The sequence below is a fragment of the Mustela nivalis genome (genome assembly GCF_964662115.1).
Source record: "Mustela nivalis genome assembly, chromosome: 2".
Classification (NCBI taxonomy): Eukaryota; Metazoa; Chordata; class Mammalia; order Carnivora; family Mustelidae; genus Mustela; species Mustela nivalis.
The window spans coordinates 1,671,351-1,691,166 of NC_139021.1; the positions used below are offsets into that span (position 1 = coordinate 1,671,351).

Consider the following 19,816-nt stretch of genomic DNA (forward strand, 5'->3'; position numbering starts at 1 on the left):
CCCAGCCCCCACCAGGCACAGGCAGCAGGGGCCCAGGTGGGGGTGGGGTGGGGTGACGGCCACTCCGCTGGCCCCGGTGAGGGTGTCGCCTCCCCGAGTCCGGCTCTGTCGCCTGCTGCAGGCCCTGGGCACCATTTACGAGCTCCTGTACACCCGGGAGTACAAGGCCACCGTGCGCTGGGCCTTCGCGGGCCTCCTGGTGGGCCTCCTCACCCAGCTGCGCTACCTGTTCGAGCTGGGCGCGGCGGACGGCATCTCGGACTACGAGGAGGACGTCCTGGAGGTGCAGCCCCTCAGCCCCTGCAGGTGAGACCTCTCACGCGGCCTCGGGGCCCAGCCCCGCACCCCCGGGCCCCAGGCCATCCTTCCATGCACCCGTGGAAGGCCCTGGTGGGCCCCAGGCCCAGAGCTAAGTGCTGGGGACCCAGAAAGGGGTGAACTCCGGCCCTGGCTAGAGGCTCGCAGTCCGGGGAGCAGGGCCCCAGGGACCCAAAGCCGGCAGAAGCCGGAATCCCGAGACACAGCTTGGAAGGGGGCCGCTCCCCCGGGCCCAGATGGGAGAGGGAGGACGCAGCTGAGGAGACCCCGGCCTGGAGCCCCGACTCTCCTCCTCTGAACACTCCACGTGCCCCTAGGACCTGCCTGGAGGCCCTGAAGGGTCTCTTCTGGACCACCAACTACTGGGAGGTGTTTGCCCACCTCAAGCTGCTGCGAGGCTGGGAGCTCTTCGAGCATCTGGAAACCTACACAGAGGGAGTAACCCTCTTGGCTAGGTGAGTGCGAGCCTGGGGGGGCCCGGCCCAGAGGGCATCCCTCCTGGGGCCCCCCTGCACCCTACCCTGGGACCTGTCCCCTAGACTCTGTTGCCTGGGCCGTGTCTCTGACTGAGCAAGGTCGAGGGGGGCTGGGGGAACCCCTGGCCAAGGATGAAGACCTTGAGGCCCCTGTGTCTGCCTCTCCAGGGCCATGGCCCACTATGACTGTGAGGTCAAGGCTGTCCTGGGGCAGGCAGTCATCTCCCTGAAGAGCTCCGAGGAACGGGACAACATCGTGGCCATTCTCATCATCACGGAGGTCAGCCCCTCCTTGGCTCTGCTCTGCCCCTGCTCCTGGCCTCTGTCCTCTGGCCCTTAAGAAGTTCTGAGAATCGGACTTCCTCTGGGACCCTCCGATATGGGGGCTTCCTAACTTCTGCTTTCCGCATCCGACCCGCTTGCTGCCTGGAAATGCTTCCTTAAGCCCAAGCCCACGACCTCCCTTGGGCTACAGGCTGTTGGTCCCGGGCAGCTGACGGTGCCCACACCGCTCAGTTTCTCAACAGCCAAGAGCTCACCCAGTACGTGTCCCGGAGGACCGTGGACAGCTTCCTGAGCCTGGGCCTCAACCACCCCAACCAGCTGGTGCGGGCCATGAGCCTGAAGGGCCTCAGCAGCACGCTCATGCACCCCAAGAAGGTGAGACGAGGGTCTGCCTGCTCCTAGGCCAGGAAGACTGCAGGGAGGAGGAGGCATTTGAGAAGAGCCCCCTCTGATGGTCCCACTGGACGGGACAGGCGGGGAAGGCAAGTCAGGCCAAGGCAGGAGAGGGTGGGAATTTTAGGAAACCCCGCTGTATTGCCTAGGGCTGGGGCTCCTAGGGTTTCTGGAATGGAGGGGGCTGGGGGGCTGGGACTCTGGCTTCCTCACCTGACAGCCACACCACCTGGGTGTTCCTGCAAGGGCCGGGGCTCAGGCCCCTGCTGCCTGTGACAGGGAGGCGGGGCGGGCAGAGAGAGCCTCGGGGTCCATGGGGGAGGGGGACACGGTGGGGCAGGTGCAGAAGGCCGCTAGGGAGGGAGCAGGGCGGCTGTGGAGTGGCTTTGTCTCCTCCCTGCCCGGCAGGTGGTGCTGCTCCGTGGGCAGCTGGCCGGGCTGCTGGACCGTTTCGGGAAGCCCGACCCCAAGGACCTCATGGGCCTGATGGAGATCCTGGGCGACATCCTGCACCGCCTGGGGACCCAGGGCGTCGGCGCTGCCAGCCTCAAGATGGCCCAGCACCTGCTGCCGCTGTTCGAGGATGTGAGGGCGGGGCGGCGGCGCAGCCAATCGGAGCAGCCGAAACCGCTCCCCCCTCCCACCCCCGGGGCTTGTGGGTGGAGTCTTCTGGAGCCCTGCGGAAACGGCCCACAGTGTGCAAGTTTCTGGGAGGCCTCTGGGCTGCCGGGACTGTGATCCTGCCCAAGCCACATGCTCCTCCACCGGGAGGCTGGGGACCAGAGTGGGGGAGGGGGAGGGGGAGTTTGGGGGATGGGGCAGGAACGGCCCTGATCTGGGGGATCCCTAGTGCAGCCCAGGAGCTGATGGCAGGAGCGGCAGGAGGGGCGAGGCCGGGAGGGACCACAGGGCCCGGTGGGCAGGTGTCTAGGGGCATGTGTGTTGCAGTCCCCGAGGCTGGGTGAGGCCGTGGAGGCCCCAGGATGACCTGAAGCCAGAAGGGTCCCCATCCAGCCAGGGTCACAGAGCACGACCGTCCCAGGTCTGGCCACAGGGCCCATGCCACAGCCCCGACCCGGCATGCCCCCGAGGCCCTGCAGAGAACCTGCGGAACAGCGGAGCGAAACCTTGGGAGCAAGAAGCCAACCCAACAGGAGGGCTGCAGCCACTGGAGGGGTGGCGGGAGGAGCGGGGACCGGCTGGAGAGAAGGCAGCCCCGCGGGCCGGACAGGGTTGAGTGGCGAGCTGGAGAGGGCGTGAGGGCCCAGGCCGCCGCCACACCACGTCTGAGGCCAGAGCAGAAGGTGGGAGAGGGGGCAGGTGGGGGGCGGGCTGCTGGTGGCTGAGGGCTCCCCGCGTCCTGTCCCGCAGGAGCAGGCCCCGGTGCGGGGAGGAGCCATCTCGCTGTTCGGAGACGTTCTCCACAGCGGCGGCAGGAAGTACCGGCCGGAGCTCAAGACCTTCGCCTTTCAGGCCCTCGTGCCGCTGCTCCTCCACCTGGCGGACCCCTGCCCCGACGTGGCCACGGTGAGCGCCCGGCCTCATGCCGCACAGGCAAGCGGGCCCAACGAGCGGCTGTCCAGGGCGGGCCTCCAGTCACCAATGCCTTGGCTCGGATCCCTCACCCCTACCCACGCAGGCCTGCCCGCTGCCCCTCCCCAGTCCCTCCTGAGCCCGCAGGAAACTGCTTCTTTCCCACGGAGGGGCTTCCTTCAGTTCCAGGCCATCCCCCGCCCCCCGGGACCCAGCCCTCTGGACCCTTCTCTGGTGGCCTGAGAGAGGGCCTGGCGCCAGGTGGCTGCTGAGAGCCCGCGTGGCCGAGGAAGTGGGGGGCGGGCGGGGGGTGGACAGGAGACTAGGAGAAGGCAGCAGTGTCGCCCGCCCGTGGGAGGTGGAGGGGTACAGATGGGCGTTCGGAGGAGAGTGTCAAGGTAAGCAGGAGAGGCTGCCTGGAGGAGGCGGGCTTATAAAGCCTGGGAAGCTGGATAAGCTGCCCAGAGGCCAGAAGCCTCCTAGTGAAGGAAGGCAGTGCATTCTCCGAGCCAGCGGACGTAAGGAGTTGGGGGAGTGCCGGCCTGGCCTGTGATCAGGGCCTCCTTGTTGCTGGGGGAGAGCTCAGTCTCCTGCGGACGTAGGGGCGAGCACGTGGCAGGTAGACTTGGGAAGAAACGGAGCTTTGCTTAAAGACTGGGTGGGCCAGTGCCCCCTCAACTCAGCAAGGCAGGGAAAGGCCCACTTGGGAACAGGCCTGTCTTAGTTCAGGCCGCTGCGGAGTTCAGGGTGGGGTAGGGCTGGTCCCCTCTGAGGGTCTCTCTCCTGGGTATGTAGACCACGTCTTCTCCTTGTGTCCTCACGCGGTCGCCCCCTTGTGTGTGTGTCCAAGTTTGTCCTTACAACGACACAGGTCAGGCTACCCTAGGGCCGCCCAGGATCCCTGTGACCTTAATCAGTTCCGTAGAGACCCCACAACCCGAGGTCGTGGGGTTATCTAGAGACAGAGGGACCCAGAGACTTTCTAGAGGGTTCTGGGACTACAGGCTGTGGCTATTGGGTGCTGGTGATTGAGGGGCTGGTCTTCCTTTCCTGGAAGCCTATCCCCTAGCCCTTGAGAGAACCCCTCAAGGTCAGGAAGGAAGCCGGGGTGGCCAGAGTGACCACTGGCCTCTTGAGTTTTCCATGGGGTGTACGGGTGGGTAAAGACACTATTGTGGGGCGCCCCTCCATGGGTACAGCCCCTCCAGGGCATGGGCACAGCTGTGAGAGGGGTCCTCATGGGGCCGGGACCCTCAGTGTCTCCGGGCCGGTGTGGCTGCAGAAGGCCAGCCGGTTGGGGTGCAGCCGAGAGGGCACCCGCGAGAGGAAGCCTGAGACCGTCTCTCCCCGGCCCAGCACACCAAGCTCACCTTCCTGCGCTGCGCCATTCTGCTCAAGTGGGAGTTTCGGAAGGAGCTGTTCGGGAAGCTGGCATGGGGCCACGGCCTGGGCGCCGAGAACGACATCTTCATCTACACAGTAAGACGCCAGCGCCCTCCTGGGCACAGGGCAAGGAGGCCAGGGAGGCGGATGGGGGCCGTGCTCCCTCGGGGGCCTCTGGGAATGGGCTTAGGCCCGGCACCCGCTCAGGGGCACCCGGACAGGGCGGGCTTGGCACTGAAAGCCCGTGGGGGGCCTCTGATTCAGTCCGAGGGCATGAACCGAGGGCTGGCTCCCTGGGGGCACGGCGGAGCCCACAGCTCAGGTGAGAGGGCCTTCGGGGGTCGGCCCCCACTGATGCCCCCAGCACAGACCTGGGGAGGGCCCCGTCTCTCCCAGAACCCAGGACTCCCCCTCACTCCATCAACGTCTCCTGCTGAGGAGGGCAGGAAGGAGCCGGACGTGCACGGGGCGCGCGGACAAGAAACCGCAGCTCCGATTTCTAGCAGTTGGCTTGTTTCTCAGTTGGCCCCGGGGGCCCCTCCCTGCTGCTTGGGGGCCACAATCCAGGCTTCTCCTGGGCTGGGCAGCAGGCAGGCTGTCTCACCTGGCCCCCGCGGGATCTGGTGGGGGTGTGGGGGTCCGGGGGTCCTGCTGAGGCTGGGAGACGGGGCATGTTTCCTGGGTAGGGGGGAGGCCTGCAGTCTGGAGGTGAAGGTGCCCAGAGGGAGGGAGGCCGGGCTTCTCAGCATCTGGAGGACAGTGTCTCCCATGGGTGCCGCCTCACTGGCGGGGCCCAGGGGAGGAGCCCTCTGCCCAGTGCTTGCGGCGTTGTGGTTTGTGTGCTCGGATGCGTGGGGACGATGAGCCGTTTGCGCGCTCCAGGGTGGGAACTCGGTGAGTTACTTGTGTTTTTGCCCAGTTTGTGACTTTGTGACTTTGCTTCCTGTGTCTCTGGTCGTGCGGTTTTGAGTTTTGCATAGGCAGACGTGTTACTTGGCCGTGGTTTGCACTTGGGTCTGGTGCAGGAATCCCTCGCTGCAGCGGGGATGGGGGGGGCGGGTTGGCTGTGCCCCCCCATCTAGCGCAGGGCCAGACTCCCTGCGGGGCCCGTGGGGTGCTGGTGACCCTCTGTGTGCCACAGTTTCTCCCCGTGGCCCCACGCTGTCTTCCCTCCACCTCTGCTCTCCACGCCCGCCTCTGCCTCACCCTCAGCACCCCTGCTGGCACCCATCCTCCTGCCACCTCCACTGGTCTGGCCTGGCCGTGGTTCCTGCATTTGGCTCTCTTCTGGTGAGCTCCTGGTGTCCCCAGAGGTTATGGTCACCCACTGGGCTGTTACCTGCTTCAAGTGGCTCCCGTCCCTGGAATTTCGGCGTCAAGTCTTGTTACGGGTGCTTTCTGCCCGTGGCCCAGGGTCTCTTTCCTGCTCTTGTACCCTGTCATTCCGGATTGCGGGTCCTTCTCCGTGTGCGCCCCATTCTAGAGTCCTTCGTACTGTCCCACCGGTAGGACCTGGGACGGATTTGATGTCTCGGCTCTGAGCTGCCCCGGTTGTGTGGTATCTGCGCGGCTCCTGGTCCTCACACGGGTCCGTGTCGTGCTGCCGCCGCTCAGTTCGGGTGTCTCCTCCTGCTCCTCACTCAGGCCGCGAGAGGCAGAGCCCCTGTCGGCTTCCCTCTGCCTCCCCTCGGAGCCTCCATGGCCTAGACGGCAGCGGCGCGTGTGCGATGCCGGGTGTGTGGGGTGCCCCCCCATGGACACGGTGCCCGGAGGGGCTTCCAGTTCTGGTTCCATCTCACCCATGTCCGCCCCGGGGGACCCCTGTCTAGCGCGTGGCGGAAGAGATATGGAGATGTAGAGATCGCGTGGAAGCCGGATATCCACTTTCCGAGTCTTACTGATCGCTGAGCTGCTTGTCTGCTACAACATCCCACGGTTACTAAGTTGCGTTACTAAGTTGCTAAGTTACTAAGTTGCAGTCGTGAACCACAAAGTCTTTCTCCTTTCTCCTTTCTCCGTGTATTTCAGCAGCTACAGACTTCTTGAGACACGTGTGAGCCTTCGCCACTGGCCTCGGTGGGACCGTGGGGTCCCGGGGCGGCTCAGGTGTTGGGGGAGCGACAGGGTCCCCACTGCCATCCACTCCACGGCCCTGCCTTCCTGCTCTTCCCCACGGAGGCATCCCTGGGTTTGCAGGGTTCCCCACATCCTCACTTTGCAGGAGTTCTGGAGTTTTGCCCAAGAGGAAGCAATGTCATCTCAGGCTGGTTGGGTCTGGGGACGCGGTTGTCCCTGGAGTGTGGCTGGGTGGCACGGCCAGGCTTGCTGGTGGCCGGAGCTCCGTCGGCGAGGATATGCCATCTTGGAGCCACTGGCAGTTACTTACTTTTTACTTTTCAAAACTCTGCGCATTTCCCCAAATGCTTCAGCTAACTGTCCCAGGCGGGCCTGCACTCCTGTCCTGCTGTGCCGCTGTGCCGCTGTGCTGATACTTCTGCTGACCCGTGCCTGTGGGAATTCTGTCACTCTTGAGACACGCGGTGACGGGGGCTCCTGCCGTGGGTCTCCCGGCCCTCCACGTGGCGGCTGTCTCCGCCCTCCGTCCCTGAGGGTGGGCTGCCAGCCTCGTCCCGCTTCACCAGCCTGAACCACACGCCTGTCACCTCCCGGCCGTGGAAGCTGGGGTCCCTGGGTTCGTGCGGCGCCACTGCCCCCACGTGGTGCCCCCCCTGCATGGCTGTGTGGGCACCTCCCCTCCCCCCGAGGCCGCCACCTGACCCCATTTAACGCCATTGCCTCCAGGGGCCCCATCTCCATGGATGGTCCCGTTCTGGGGTCTTGGAGGCTGGGACTCAGCGTATCCTTTTGGGGGAAGCAGCCCAGCCCGCCCTGCGGCTCATGACCCTGCTCGCTTCAGGGAGACATCATTGCCACTGTTAGGGCGTCGCTTCAGTTGTCACACCCGGCTTGTCGTGAACTTGAGTCCTTTCTCTTGTGAGCCCTGCCCCTGGACTCTTTCTTTAGACTTTCTTGCTTTGTGGAGCGTTAGAATGTTCTAGACCCTTCCCAGGGCTTTTCCTCTGCAAGACATGGGAACAGCCGCGGCCAGAAAGTCCTGATGTCTGAGTGGCCGAGGGCATGGGGACCCGGAGTCCGGCTGAGCGGGCTCGCAGCTTTGGGGGTGGGCCCCAGGCGGGCACGGAAGGGGGAGGCTGCTGTCCTTTTCAGGTCACGAGCAGTCGCCCAAATTCCCAGCACGTGGGTTTGTGACCAGAAGAGGAGTCTGGCTGTGGCGGGTTCAGGGGTGGGAGGAGGAGTCTGTGGGCCTCAGGCTGCCTCCCGTCAGGACCTGGAGGTCCCAGCTGACATCTGTGGAGGGAAGGCAGCTGTGAGGGCCAGCCCAGCCTGCGCGGGGCCGGAGAGGACGGCCAGGCCGGCCAGTAGTGGCCTGGAGGTAGTGCCACTCGGGGAACCCTGGCCTGGCGTGCACACGGCGGGGGCCTGCGAGTCTCAGTGGGAAGTGTGGGCCACAGGGTGGCCTTGAGGCTCAGGTAAGGGGCGGGCACACAGCAAAGAGCTGATTCAAGCCGGCTTAGATGGTACAACAAACCGGTTTCTAAACCTGGCAAGGCTGCGAGGAGGCGGCCACAGAAGGGCTGGCCTGGGCAGCTGGGCTGTGTGCGTCTCCTGGTGCACCCCCTCAGGGGTGGCGTCTGTCCTGGGCCAGCTCCCTCCTGTGTGGAAGAGCAGCCGCCCAGCCCGTGCCTGGGAGAATGTGCGAGGCTGGTGGTGAGGCCGCGCCCTGGCCTGGAGCCCAGGATCCCAGCAGACCTCGCCGCCTCCTCGGGCGGTGACCCACCCTGAGGCCCTCGCTGGAGCTCTACTGGGAGGGGCACAGGTGGCTTCCAGAGGATGTTCGGGACAGTGTTGGGCGGTGGGGACCACAGGGAAGGTCCCAGACTCCTTGACGCGGGCTCCCACTCGAGGTGGGTGGGAGTAGGAGCTGTTGCCCAGAGCTGGGCCCCGCCAGCCCCTCTCCCCCACCCCTGCAGGAACCAGGTCCCCAGGCCTGGACCCAGACTGAGGTAGGGCCCTTGTCCTTCCAGGCCTGGGACTGCTGGGCTGGCTGGGGCCTCAGGCTGAGCCAGGTCGCGGGGGAGCCACAGGCACCCTTGTCCCCCGCCCCCCCCAGGTGGAGAGCAACTTCGGCAACTATCACCAGTTCCTCATGCAGGCCCTGCACTACCTCGCCAGCCCCCACGGAAACCTGAGGCGGACGGCCATGAAGTTCATCGGTACGTGCCGGCCCACGGTCCCCCGCCCCCGCCATGCTGCCCACCAGCACCACCCTACCGCCCACTGCTGGGGCTGCCACACTGTGGGCCACGCTCCTGTACCCCGGGGGGCAGCCCCGGAGGGGGTGGGGGTGCTGGTCCTATCAGCCACGCACTGACCTCCCGTCCCTGCCAAGCCGGCCTGCCTCGGGCCCCAGAGGCGCCCGTGCACCCCCGCCTTCCCTCTCTGCCCCAGGGGGCCTCCTGCACGACTACTTCACCGACCTCTGCTTTTCCCTGAAGAAGGGCGACCTGAACGACCTCAGGAAACGTGAGCCCCGAGGGCCGAGGACGTGGCACCTCTTTGTCTCCCGAATCCTGAGAAGGGCCCTCAACCAGCCTGTCCCAATGATGGGCCACCATCTTGTCCTTGAGATTCCATTCCTGGACACGGCTGTGACCCCTACACTCCGCATGGGCTCCTGGGACAGGGCTGTGCCTCCCGTACCCCGCATGTTTTCCTGGGACAGGGCCGGGTCTCCCCCACACCCGAATGGTTTCCTGGGACAGAGCAGTGCCCCCCACCCTGCCCTACCCCAGCCTGGGGGGACTGTGCAGCAACTGGGGGTCTCTGCCGCAGATGTGGAGGTCCTGAGGCAGGACCCAGACTCCATGAGCCGCAGATTCTACCACAGCGTTTTGGAAGACATCAGTGAACTGTCCCAGTTCGTGACTCATTGAGCCCTGGCGGTCGGCCTTGCTCCCGGCATATGCTGTGTTATTTCTCTATTAAATGCGACAGAGTTCCCCTTGGCCTCCCCAGGCTCTCCCTGCCCTGGACCCTCCCGCCACTGCTCCTCCGTGAGGCTAGGGCACCTCCTCTCCCGATCCACACACTCAGGACACGGGTCCTCAGCCCCTCTGCGGCCGCAGGAGCCGAAACCTCACCTGCCGGTGGGAGCCCAGAGCCCTGGGGGTCGGCCCGGGCAGCCCCCGCCCTCCCAGTGCTTCCCAGATGCAGTGACTCCTGACTTCCCAGCATGTGAAACCCACCCACAGGCCTGGCCTGATCCAGCCCCCCCGCCCCCATCGTGGCCTCTCCTCCCGCCTTTCCTCCTGCGCCGTCCGTGGCCCTGACGCCCTGGGGACCCAGTGCCCCCCTCGCTGTGCTGCTCGGCCTGATGCCTCCTCCCGCTTTCCTCCCATCCCCTCTGCTCTCTCTCCGGTCCCCAGCCGGGCACCTAAAGCCTCCCGCCAGCTGCAGCCCCTGCTGAGGGGTCATCCGGCTGCGTCCCATGGCCCCCTTGCTCCCAGTGGCTGCTCTGGGGATGGCATCCGCGGCTGCTCAGAAGGTTCTGGACGTGTGATAGTTGCCTGGTGCACGTGAGTCAGACGTGGGACACGGCTCTGATCTTCCCAAGGTGCCGGGGGTCTGCTGGTGTCCGTGCACCCCGGCAGCTGTCTGCAGGCCCAGGAATCCCCCAGACAGTCCAGCCAGGAAAGTGAGGGGCATCCCGGAGAAGGGCAGCTGGAGGACGTCGCCAGTGAGTGGTGGTGGGCGGGGCGGGTGGAAGGCCTTGCGCTGCAGCCCGCTTGGCCGGAGGCGGCTCCTGACAGTCTGGGGTCCCAGCCAGAGAGCGGGAAGGGCAGACGGGGCTGGGGGGAGGCTGGGGAGCTGCAGATGCAGGCGAGTCTGGGCCTGGGTCTGCTGGAAACATGGAGGCCATAGGGTGCTGGGTGGGAGAGAAGCCTGTGCTGTCCCCCACGGTCGTGTCCAGCCCCGGGGGGACCAGGGGCTCTTCTTCCAACAGTGGCTGCTGGGAGCCCTGTGTGGTCGTGGGGCCAAGTGGGCAGAGCCAGAAGGCAGGGTGGGGAGGATGGGGGCATCCGGTGCCAGGAGGAGGCCCTGGGGCGAGGAGCAGTGTGAGCTCTGGGGAGGTGTCCCCGGCATCAGGGCAGCGAGGGTTGGGGAGGAGAAGCAGCGTGACGCTGCGCTGAGAGGGATGCCTGTTTCCTATGGTCAGAAGGAGGAGAGGGTCCCCTGTGCAGCAGCCTGTGGGGGAGGGGACAGGGGTGTGGCCTCAGGGACACAGTGCCTCGGAGAGGGGATAAGGACAGTGGAAGGGACCGGACTTGTTCCAGATCACTCTGGGGTCAGCCGAGGGGACACCAGCCACCAACGTCCGCCGCGCACGGACTAGTGTTCCCGAGAAGCCTGAAAACATGGGTAGCTCTTGGGTAGATGATGATAAATGTACTTTTTAATGTGTTGCTGGTGCTTGAGAACAGTAAGGGAAGTCTCTAGAGCCTTGGAAACAAAAAGCAAAAAAGCGGGAGTGTCCAAAACTGAGCCAACAGCCAGAATGATGGGCAGGAAGCACCCAAGACCTTGGGGGCTGGGGGGCCGGGCTGGGGGGCCGGGCTGGGGTCAGGGCCATGTTCCCAGAGCTGGAGGACGGAGCACTGGACCGGATGTGCTTAGCCTGGGCTCTGGCAGGGCCTGCGGGCAGCCCTGCCCCCGGGTCCGAGCAGCAGCGATCAGGGAGCTGCTTGCAGGTGGGATTCACACTCTATGCCCTCAGCATGCAGACGGGGTGAGTGAAACCGTATTGGAGGTTCTGAGAAAAGTTTGCAGACCCGAGGAAAGAAGCCGAGGAGTGAGAGCAAACCCACAGCCGGTCCAGGCTCCCGGGATCCTCAGAGACTGGGATTAACAAGTGCACTTCGCACCAAGTGATGGCGCATGAAATATTTGAAGAGACACAAAGACAAGCAGAAAAGGATGGAAGATAAAGACTTACCAGACATGGCCAAACAGATCTGAAACAGAAACGGAGCTTTAGGAAAGTGTGGTGGCCGCGTTTGAACTCGGCCTTGAGGGGAGACGCCCTCTAGCCGAGGCAGGTGGGGGGAGACGGGAGGGGAAAGCCGCAGAGGGACGTCCAGAGAGGCCCGAGGAGCGGGGCGGCGTGTCCGCAGCACGGGAAGCGCCCGGCTCTCCAGCAGCCCGAGTAAGGTCGCCCCACCGGACACGCACCGGAGAGAACAGAACAGAAGGCAGTGGGGCCGGGAGGGAGGGAGGCACAGAGCCTGGGCTGACCGCAGCCCAGCGCCCCGTGGAAGGCGGCAGGGGGCGAGGCTCTGTTCACTGCCCGCAGCGCGGCTGCCCAGCGCGCCCGGAGCTGAGACGCGTGCTCGCTCAGACCGCCAGCACCGGCACCCGGCACGGGCCAGCCTGGCTGGAGCCGGGAAGCCCGGAGCGGAGCCCGGCCTCCTAAGCGTCCGTGAGCCGTCTGGTTAGCGGGCGAAATCCACTCCGAGACCAGAAACTGATGAGCAAAGCTGGCGGGGGCGGTGAAGGGAGGCTGCGATGAGTCGAACCGTCCGAAACCAGACGCCGCCAAGAGCACGGCCTCGGGACCTCCCGAGCAACGACCGGATGGAAGACGCACTGCAAAGTCACGGCAGTCGGTTTAGGAAGTGATGACGGCAGGAAGTAAGTAAGAGAGTCTCAGCGCAAGAGCAGATGAACAGAACAGCTGAGATCCTAAGGTCCGGGGTAGAGACCCCGGGACAACTCGGTCGAGAAAGGAGGGATTACTTCAGCGATCGTGTTGGAGATAAACTCACTTCCTGGAGAAAAACTAAGCTCATTCCCTGGGGCTGAATGCGGGGACAGGCTTTCCTTGTAACAGAGTAAAGCAGGGAACCTCTTTAGGACCCGCGGGCGATGAAGGGCCTCCACAGAAGCAGCTGTGGAAGAGGAAACTGCGAGGCCCAAGCAGAAATATTCGATTACACCGCCCTGCAGAAGGGAAGACAGGACGCGTCCCTGGAGTGGGGGCTTGTGTGCCCTGATGGGCGCTGGGGGCAAAGCAAAGAGATCGCTGGAGCCCCGGGGGGCTCACCGCAGCTGACGCTGTCATCTAGAGCACACAGACCAGTCGGGACGAGGTGGCAATCCCACAGAAGCACGGGCCCCAGATGGAAGCGAGAATGCACGTAGGGGGGACCCGAAAGCCAGCAGGTGTTTGGAAAGATGCAGACAGACATCCACCCCTCATTCAGGAAACGCGCGTTAAACAGAAAGACGCTGGGCCTGATACCTTCCTGTCGGACAGATGTGAGCCTGCGAGTTGCTGCCTGGTGTGGGGAGAACACACAGGTCTGAGAGCTGGTGCGTCCCGAGGGTGCCCGCGGGTGTGGACCTGGTGGGCAGCCCTCTGATGGCACGTGGCCAACGACCCCGCTGTCCCCACCCGCCTTCACGGAAGACAGCAGCTCTCGTGCCGATGCAGAAGGACACAGACCAGAGCAGGGCCTGGCACAATCACGTGCAGGCAGGCAAATGAACTAGGGGGAACGGAGGCCACGGGTTGCTGCGAGACAGTAGGAGGAAGTGGGTCAGACCCGGTTCTGGTTCTGGGCGCGATGGGAGTCCGCCTCCTCTGCCTGGCCTGTCCGCCGAGCGTGGCTGGAGTCCCCGGACGCCGCACATGCGGCAGTGCCCTGTGGACTTTGGGAACGCCGCCCGTGGAGTGTGGAGCGCGGAGGAGCCCTGAGCTGGTTTCCTTCCTGGTGTCTCCTGGCTGGACTCGAAGGCCAGCCCAGGCCTGCGTGTGTTGAGCAGGTGCAGGAGCTGGAAATGGGGGGCTCCTAATGTGACCAGAAAAGGATGGGGATTGCCTTGTTTTCTGTTCTCTACTCCAGGCCCCAGGAGGTGGCCATGTCCCGGCTGGTGGCGCAGACTCCTTGGCCAGGCATGGTGTCGGGAGGGTTGCCACGCGCATCTGTGTTTCTCTTTCCTCTGTCGTGGCACTTGGTGAGGGACGGAACCCGGTAGAGAAGGTGCACAGTGGGTGTCAGGCCGCAGCCCCGACTTCTGAGCTGGAATCCAGGAGGGGTGCGAAGGGCTCCAAGAGCCAGAACGCCTTGGGAAACCGCACGGAGGAGGGAGTTTGAGCGCGCGGGCCGTGGAGTGGCGTGTGTGTGCGGGACTCCCCCCGACCTGGGCACGTTTGTGTGCAACCCTAACCAGCACACACGCGATTTCAGAATTCTCCAAGGGGTGGACCCGCTCCGGTCCCGCACTTGCCACTCGTGCCCACGCAACACGGACCTAAATAATGTGGGGGACAGAGTTTAGACCCTGCTGGTGTTAGGACCAGTGTTCCCAGAAGGTGGGGCCAACAGTGCAAACCTCGCCTGTCTCATGGTCTACACAAGCCCCTGAATCCGGGCTCCTCATGGGGTCTCAGGAGGACGTAGAGCCTCACAACCAGGTGCCCATGTGGCCGGGGTGCAGCCCACGTGACCTTGACCAGTGCAGAAACACAGACACCTCCATGCGGGGTACAGGCTGGAAAGGGGGCTCGCAGCAGGAACCATTTTCCACGGACGACAGTCCCGGTGCCGCAAAGACGCACGACGGGCGGAAGACAGAGCCTCTCAGTAGGGCCATCCAAGACAGGAAAGGAGCAGCATGACAGGGCAGGGCGGTATTGGCGAGAGAAGGCACAGACGGGTCAGGAGCACAGAGAAGGACCCAAAAAAGACCCAGCCCGAGAGAGCGGACCGAGGTCCGGCAGAGAGCAAGTCCCTCCGTGGGGGAGCCGTGGTCTTCCCAAAAGGCGATGCCAGGATAACGGAACATCCATGTTCATTAAAGAAAAAAGAATCCCAACAAGCCCTCACACCAGCATAAACGTGCGTTCAGATGGCCTCAAAGCTTATTGTAAGACCAGAGCTCTAGAGCATCTAGAATTCCAGACCGGCCGGGAGCAAGTCTGGGGGTGCTGGGCCCAAGGAGCAAGTGTGTGCGTTCGATCCGGAAGACACCGCCCAGGAGAGGAAAGGACAGACGTGCGACTTCTTTCAAGTTCAGTGCGTGTGTTTGGCCAGAGCCGCCAGGGAACGGTGAGGCACCACCAGCAGGGGACAAGCCCGCGGGGCTCACTGCCCCCCACTCCCACCAGCAGCCCGGACGGAGCCCCAGAACCAGCTGGAAGGCCCGCGACTCTCTGTCCACCACCACCCGGACTGTGGGTGGGGAGGGTCTGTGGGGTCCACACCCCATAAACTCCTCAAATGCTCAAACGGGTGAGTCGTAACCAGGCTTGGATGGCGCGTCAGTAACATGGACTAAAACGTGGAAGCTTCCAGCACGGACATTGGCATGTGCCACCATGAACTGGGGTGGGGGGGTCAGGACGTGGAGCTTCTGGTCATCGGGGTAGACGCTCAGGAGGGTTTTTAAAATTAAACTAAATCATGTGACAAAAAAGGAAAATGGAGTAATAGGCCAGATACACACCCAGCAATCCAGAAGGGTCTTTTTTTTTTTTTTTAAATGATTTTATGTATTTATTTGACAGACAGAGATCACAAGCAGGCAGAGAGGCAGGCAGAGAGAGAGGAGGAAGCAGGCTCCCCGCTGAGCAGAGAGCCCGATGCGGGGCTCGATCCCAGGACCCTGAGATCATGACCTGAGCCAAAAGCAGAAGCCCAACCCACTGAGCCACCCAGGCGCCCTTATTCATAATTTTTTTTCATAATTTTTAAAAGATTTTATTTATCTGACAGAGATCACAAGCAGGCAGAGAGGCAGGCAGAGAGAGGGGGAGAAGCAGGCTCCCCACTGAGCAGAGAGCCCGATGTGGGGCTCCATCCCAGGACCCCAAGATCATGACCTGAGCCAAAGGCAGAGGCTTTAACCCATGGAGCCACCCAGGTGCCCCAGAAGGGTCTTTTTTTTAATAAAGATCTTGAGGGAGAAAGTAAAACACAGAATGAGATGTATAATATAATTTAAAGGCATTTAAAATCTCTGCACTCTGATAAGTGTCCCACGGTTCTATAAGATGTTATCATCAGAGGAAGCTCGTGGAGGGCGCACGGAACCGCGGCGCTACTTTTGCAAATCTTCCACGCGTCTAAAACTATTTCAAAAACTCAAAAACAAAAACAAAAAACCAACAACCAAACCCAGAAACGTTTTTTCCCCCCAAATGCACTTACAAACAAAAAGACACATTAAATCAGAGTAGTTGTTTTCCGACCTGTGGGAGGGCTGTGGGGACACCGGGGAAGAAAGAAACAGGAATGGGCCTGCGGTGGGCGCAGGGGCGCGGAGCAGGGGCGGCCCGGTCCTCGCCTGTGGCGAAGAGAGCGCGTCACGGTCGGCCGACTGCAAGGACTTCGGGAGAACGTACTCAGGAAAAAGGAAGCTTCACGGGGCTTGTCGGGCGGATTGGTGTGGCGTGGTTTAGAGGAAGCCCAGATCCGGCCTCCGGCCTCCTTTCTGGGGCAGAGCTGCTAAAACCTTGGAGTTTCCGAAGACAGGAGAACCAGAAAGGCCTCTTTTATTATGTTAACGAAATGACTTTTGGGCCTCCCCGGGGAGATGGGGCTCGTGGCCCTGGGAACTACCCTGGGATTAGAGGGTTAAGATTTTCAGCCCCGCCGCCGACCTGTGGGGAGAGAAGGGGTGGGAGGTAGCCCTGAGCGCCAAGAGACCATAAGCTCATCCGTCATTAGTATAACAGAACCGTTAGCACCTGGAAGCTTCCAAGAGCTTCCAGGTTGGTGAACAGGTCGGGGTTCTGGGAGGGCGGCCGGCCCAGAGAGCGCGCGGGAGCTCTGTGCCCGTCCCCTCGCCGGGGCTGGGGGTCGCTGCTGTCTGGCGGCTCCTGGGTTAGCTGCTCTTACAATAAACCCGCGATCCAGGAATGAGATGTTCTCTGAGTTCTGTGAGCCGCTCTAGCAAACGAATCAAACCCATGGCAGGGGAAGGGGTGTGGGGAACCTCCGATCTGTAGCTGGTGGGTCAGAAGAAAAGGCACAAGCTGGACTTGCGGTTGGCGTCTGAGGTGGGGCGTCTTGTGGGACGGAGCCTTCCACCTGTGGGGTCTGATGCCATCTCCAGGTCGTGTCAGAGCTGAGAGCACACCCAGTCAGGGTCCACTGAGAACTGGGGAATCACTTGGTGGTGGGGAACCCACCCCAGCACAGACCCATGAGTCAGAATTGGGTGCAGAACCCACTTAAATGTAGAGAGAAGTTACTACTCAGCACATAAGTGAATTCAACCCAATATTGTCTGTTTTTTTGAAAAATAATGTCGGATTTATAGAGTTTAAAAACACAGAGCTACAATAATAGACCATGTAAGTCCAAAGAGAATGGTTAAAATGCACAGAGGTCCTTGCAGTGTTTGAAAGGGTGTTAATATTTTGGTAAATTTCAGACCTTATCAAGTTGAATAGCGGGTCACGTTTCTAAGATAAGCTGAAGAGGAGCAGAGCCTGTCTGGTTTCTGGACCAGGGATGGATCAAAAATAAATATGTAGGGGCACCTCGGTGGCTCAGTGGGTTAAGCTTCTGCCTTTGGCTCAGGTCATGACTGCAGGGTCCTGGGATCAAGCCCCGCATCGGGCTCTCTGCTCAGCGGGGAGCCTGCTCCCCCCCAGACCCCCCCGCCTGCCTCTCTGCCTACTTGTGATCTCTCTGTCAAATGGATTAATAAAATCTTTAAAAAAATAAATATGTAAAAATGCAATTATTTCAGCAATCAAGGAAGAGGACTTCAGACGTGCCGTGGCAGCAGGACACGTACAGAACACTGGGAGACCAGGAACGCGCCCACACAGCCGTGGTTACGCACAGTGTGACTGAAGCCAAAGCAAGAAGGAGATTCTCTGGTGGGATTTAAATACTGCTTAATAAAGGATAGTTAGGGTGTTTATATTTGCATCAAAGAAGAGACTAAGTCAAAAGATAAAGACAGTATTATGCAGAGAGAGGGTCACCTCAAAAGAATAAAAGATTTGATTGGGAAGGTGTATCAGTTCTAAACTCTGTTCCCCTTATAAAGGGACATGTGAGCAAAGCAAACTTTGCCAGAACTCCAGAAAGAAAACCAGTCTCCTATCATGATGTGGGGATTTTCAGTGCATCTTTTTCAACTCTTGGTAGGTCGCGCAGAGACGGAATGATTGGACAGACGGCAGATTGGAGCGACGGATGACAGCCTTCATGGGATGGCCGCAGAGATGACTGTGTGCTCAGCAGGGGGTGCCTGGGGGGCTCAGGGGGTTAAAGCCTCTGCCTTCCGCTCAGGTCATGATCTCAGGGTCCTGGGATCAAGCCCCGCATTGGGTTCTCTGCTCTGCAGGGAGCCTGCTTCCTCCTCTCTCTCTGCCTGCCTCTCTGCCTACTTGTGATCTCTCTGTCAGATAAATAAAATCTTTTAAAAAAAGAAAAAAAAATATGTGTGGAATCCCCCCCCCCAAATTGGTACATACCGGCAGGTCTCCTAAAGACTAGATTCCGTGACAGCATAATTACAAGGGAAATCACAAAAAGGCGGGTTTGAAAATTTCCATGATTTACGGCTTTTAAATCCTATAACGTGTCAAAGAAAGTAACCATGATGGAAATTTTAAAAACCATTAAAACGGTGGGCACCGGGGTGGGTTAGTCAGTTAAGCATCCGACTCTTGATTTTGGCTCAGGTCGTAGTCTCAGGGTCATGAGACGGAGCCCCATTTCCGGCCCCACGCTGGGCGTGAACCTGCACAAGGTCCTCTCTCTCCCCCTCTGCCCCTCCCCCCACCTGCAGGCCTCTCCCAAATAACTAAATAAATAGAAACCATTGAAACTGCACGAGGAAGGAAACAATACACACTATACACACGGAGCCTTGTAAGGTGCAGCTAAAGCAGTACCCTGAGGGACATGTGTAGCCTGGAGACTTCGGTAAGAGTTGGAAGCTAGAAGTCAATGTGACAAGCATCGAGCTTCAGGAATTATTTTTGTTCAGAAAACCCCCAAAGGAAGGAGATGACACAGATGAGGACAGGAATTAGCGAGGGGGGAGAGACGGGCCCACAGAGCGAACAGTCTGCTCTTCCCAATGGCGGACAAGATGTCAAAAGAGAGAAAGTCACACAAAGCGAAGGCTCAGTGCAGAGGGGGCCCGACGACCCCTTTGAAACCAAAAAAGCGATGAGAATGTGAGCGATCTCTTCCCAACACATTTGGAAAACTTGGTTGAAATAGACGGATTTCTTTTTTTCTTTTTTTTAAACTTTTTTTTTTTTTAAGATTTTTAAAAATTTATTTGACAGAGAGAGATCACAAGTAGGCAGAGAGGCAGGCAGAGAGAGGAAGGGAAGCAGGCTCCCTGCTGAGCAGAAAGCCGGATGCTGGGCTCGATCCCAAGACCCTGAGACCATGACCCGAGCTGAAGGCAGAGGCTTTAACCCACTGAGCCACCCAGGCACCCCAATAGATGGATTTCTAAGAAGAGGTAACACACTAGAAGAGAGTGAGAAAGTAGAAAGCCTGCACGTCTACATAAGGAAGCTCAACGAGGCCTGGTTGGGGGGCTGTGGCCACTGCGGAAGCCTGAGCTCCTTGGCAACCATGGGCAAGTCCCTCACCCTCTCTGTGTCTCAGGGGAATGGGAGCGGGGTGGGGGGGCAGGGAGGCGAAAACCCATCTGCCCCGGGGGGTCCGGCAGGCTGCTAGCGATGCCCACGGTCACCGCGCGTGTGCCCCGCACCAGTGCCAGACCCTGACTGGTCATCCTGTGCTGCTCAGGTCCTGCCTAGGCCCCACCAGGAGGCCCCTCTCCTACAGTCTCTGGAAGCCCAGTGGCTCACTGCCCTTGGCATATGCTTCCACTGCCAGGCCTGGACCCAGGGCTAGCCTCCGCTGTCCCCTCTCCCTGTCCTGCCTGCTTGGCTCACTCCACTGTCTCCCTTGTCCTCCCGTGGCTCCATGCCTGGACTTGGGCCCGGAGTAGGTGAAGGGGGTCTGCACACCCTCCCCAAACATGGTCTGGTAGGGCTCAGTCCCCAGAGACCCTCTCAGCTGTGAGAGGGACAGAGATCTTGTGCATTCTGGGGTTTGGGGTGGCCCCTAGTCTGAAGGGGACCAGACCCCTACACCAAAACCTGATGCAGGATGCATGGTGACTCTAGAGAGACTCCGAGCTGGAGGCAGGGCAGGGACCGGAGGCTCCAGCAAGGTGACGCCTGGAAGTGACTGGCAGCCGTGGGCAGAGCCTGCTGGGGACAGATGGGGGCAGGGCTGGGGCTGGGACGTGGTGTGGGCTCCTCGGTCTGGCCACGCAGCCCTCCCAGCTCTGGG

The 19,816-nt window shown here is 61.4% G+C and overlaps 1 protein-coding gene across 16 annotated transcripts in view; it reads left to right on the forward strand.

Annotated features, from left to right (window-relative positions):
* The window catches only part of LOC309859598 (maestro heat-like repeat family member 5), a 36,052-nt gene extending 18,736 nt beyond the window's left edge, over positions 1 to 17,316 (forward strand). For 7 of the 16 annotated variants that reach the window (XM_082720461.1, XM_082720452.1, XM_082720464.1 and 4 more), the window contains 10 exons: positions 122 to 306; positions 636 to 773; positions 963 to 1,074; positions 1,311 to 1,454; positions 1,881 to 2,057; positions 2,844 to 2,999; positions 4,362 to 4,484; positions 8,581 to 8,683; positions 8,919 to 10,206; positions 17,229 to 17,316. In XM_082720461.1, coding sequence (XP_082576587.1) covers positions 122 to 306; positions 636 to 773; positions 963 to 1,074; positions 1,311 to 1,454; positions 1,881 to 2,057; positions 2,844 to 2,999; positions 4,362 to 4,484; positions 8,581 to 8,683; positions 8,919 to 9,403 — 1,623 coding nt within the window. In that variant the 3' untranslated portion in view covers positions 9,404 to 10,206; positions 17,229 to 17,316. Of the gene's footprint in view, positions 1 to 121; positions 307 to 635; positions 774 to 962; positions 1,075 to 1,310; positions 1,455 to 1,880; positions 2,820 to 2,843; positions 3,000 to 4,361; positions 4,485 to 8,494; positions 8,684 to 8,918; positions 14,996 to 17,228 lie in introns of those variants that run through there. The other 9 variants (XM_082720453.1, XM_082720454.1, XM_082720456.1 and 6 more) reach the window with 9 other exon arrangements.
* The last annotated feature ends 2,500 nt before the right edge of the window (positions 17,317 to 19,816 follow it).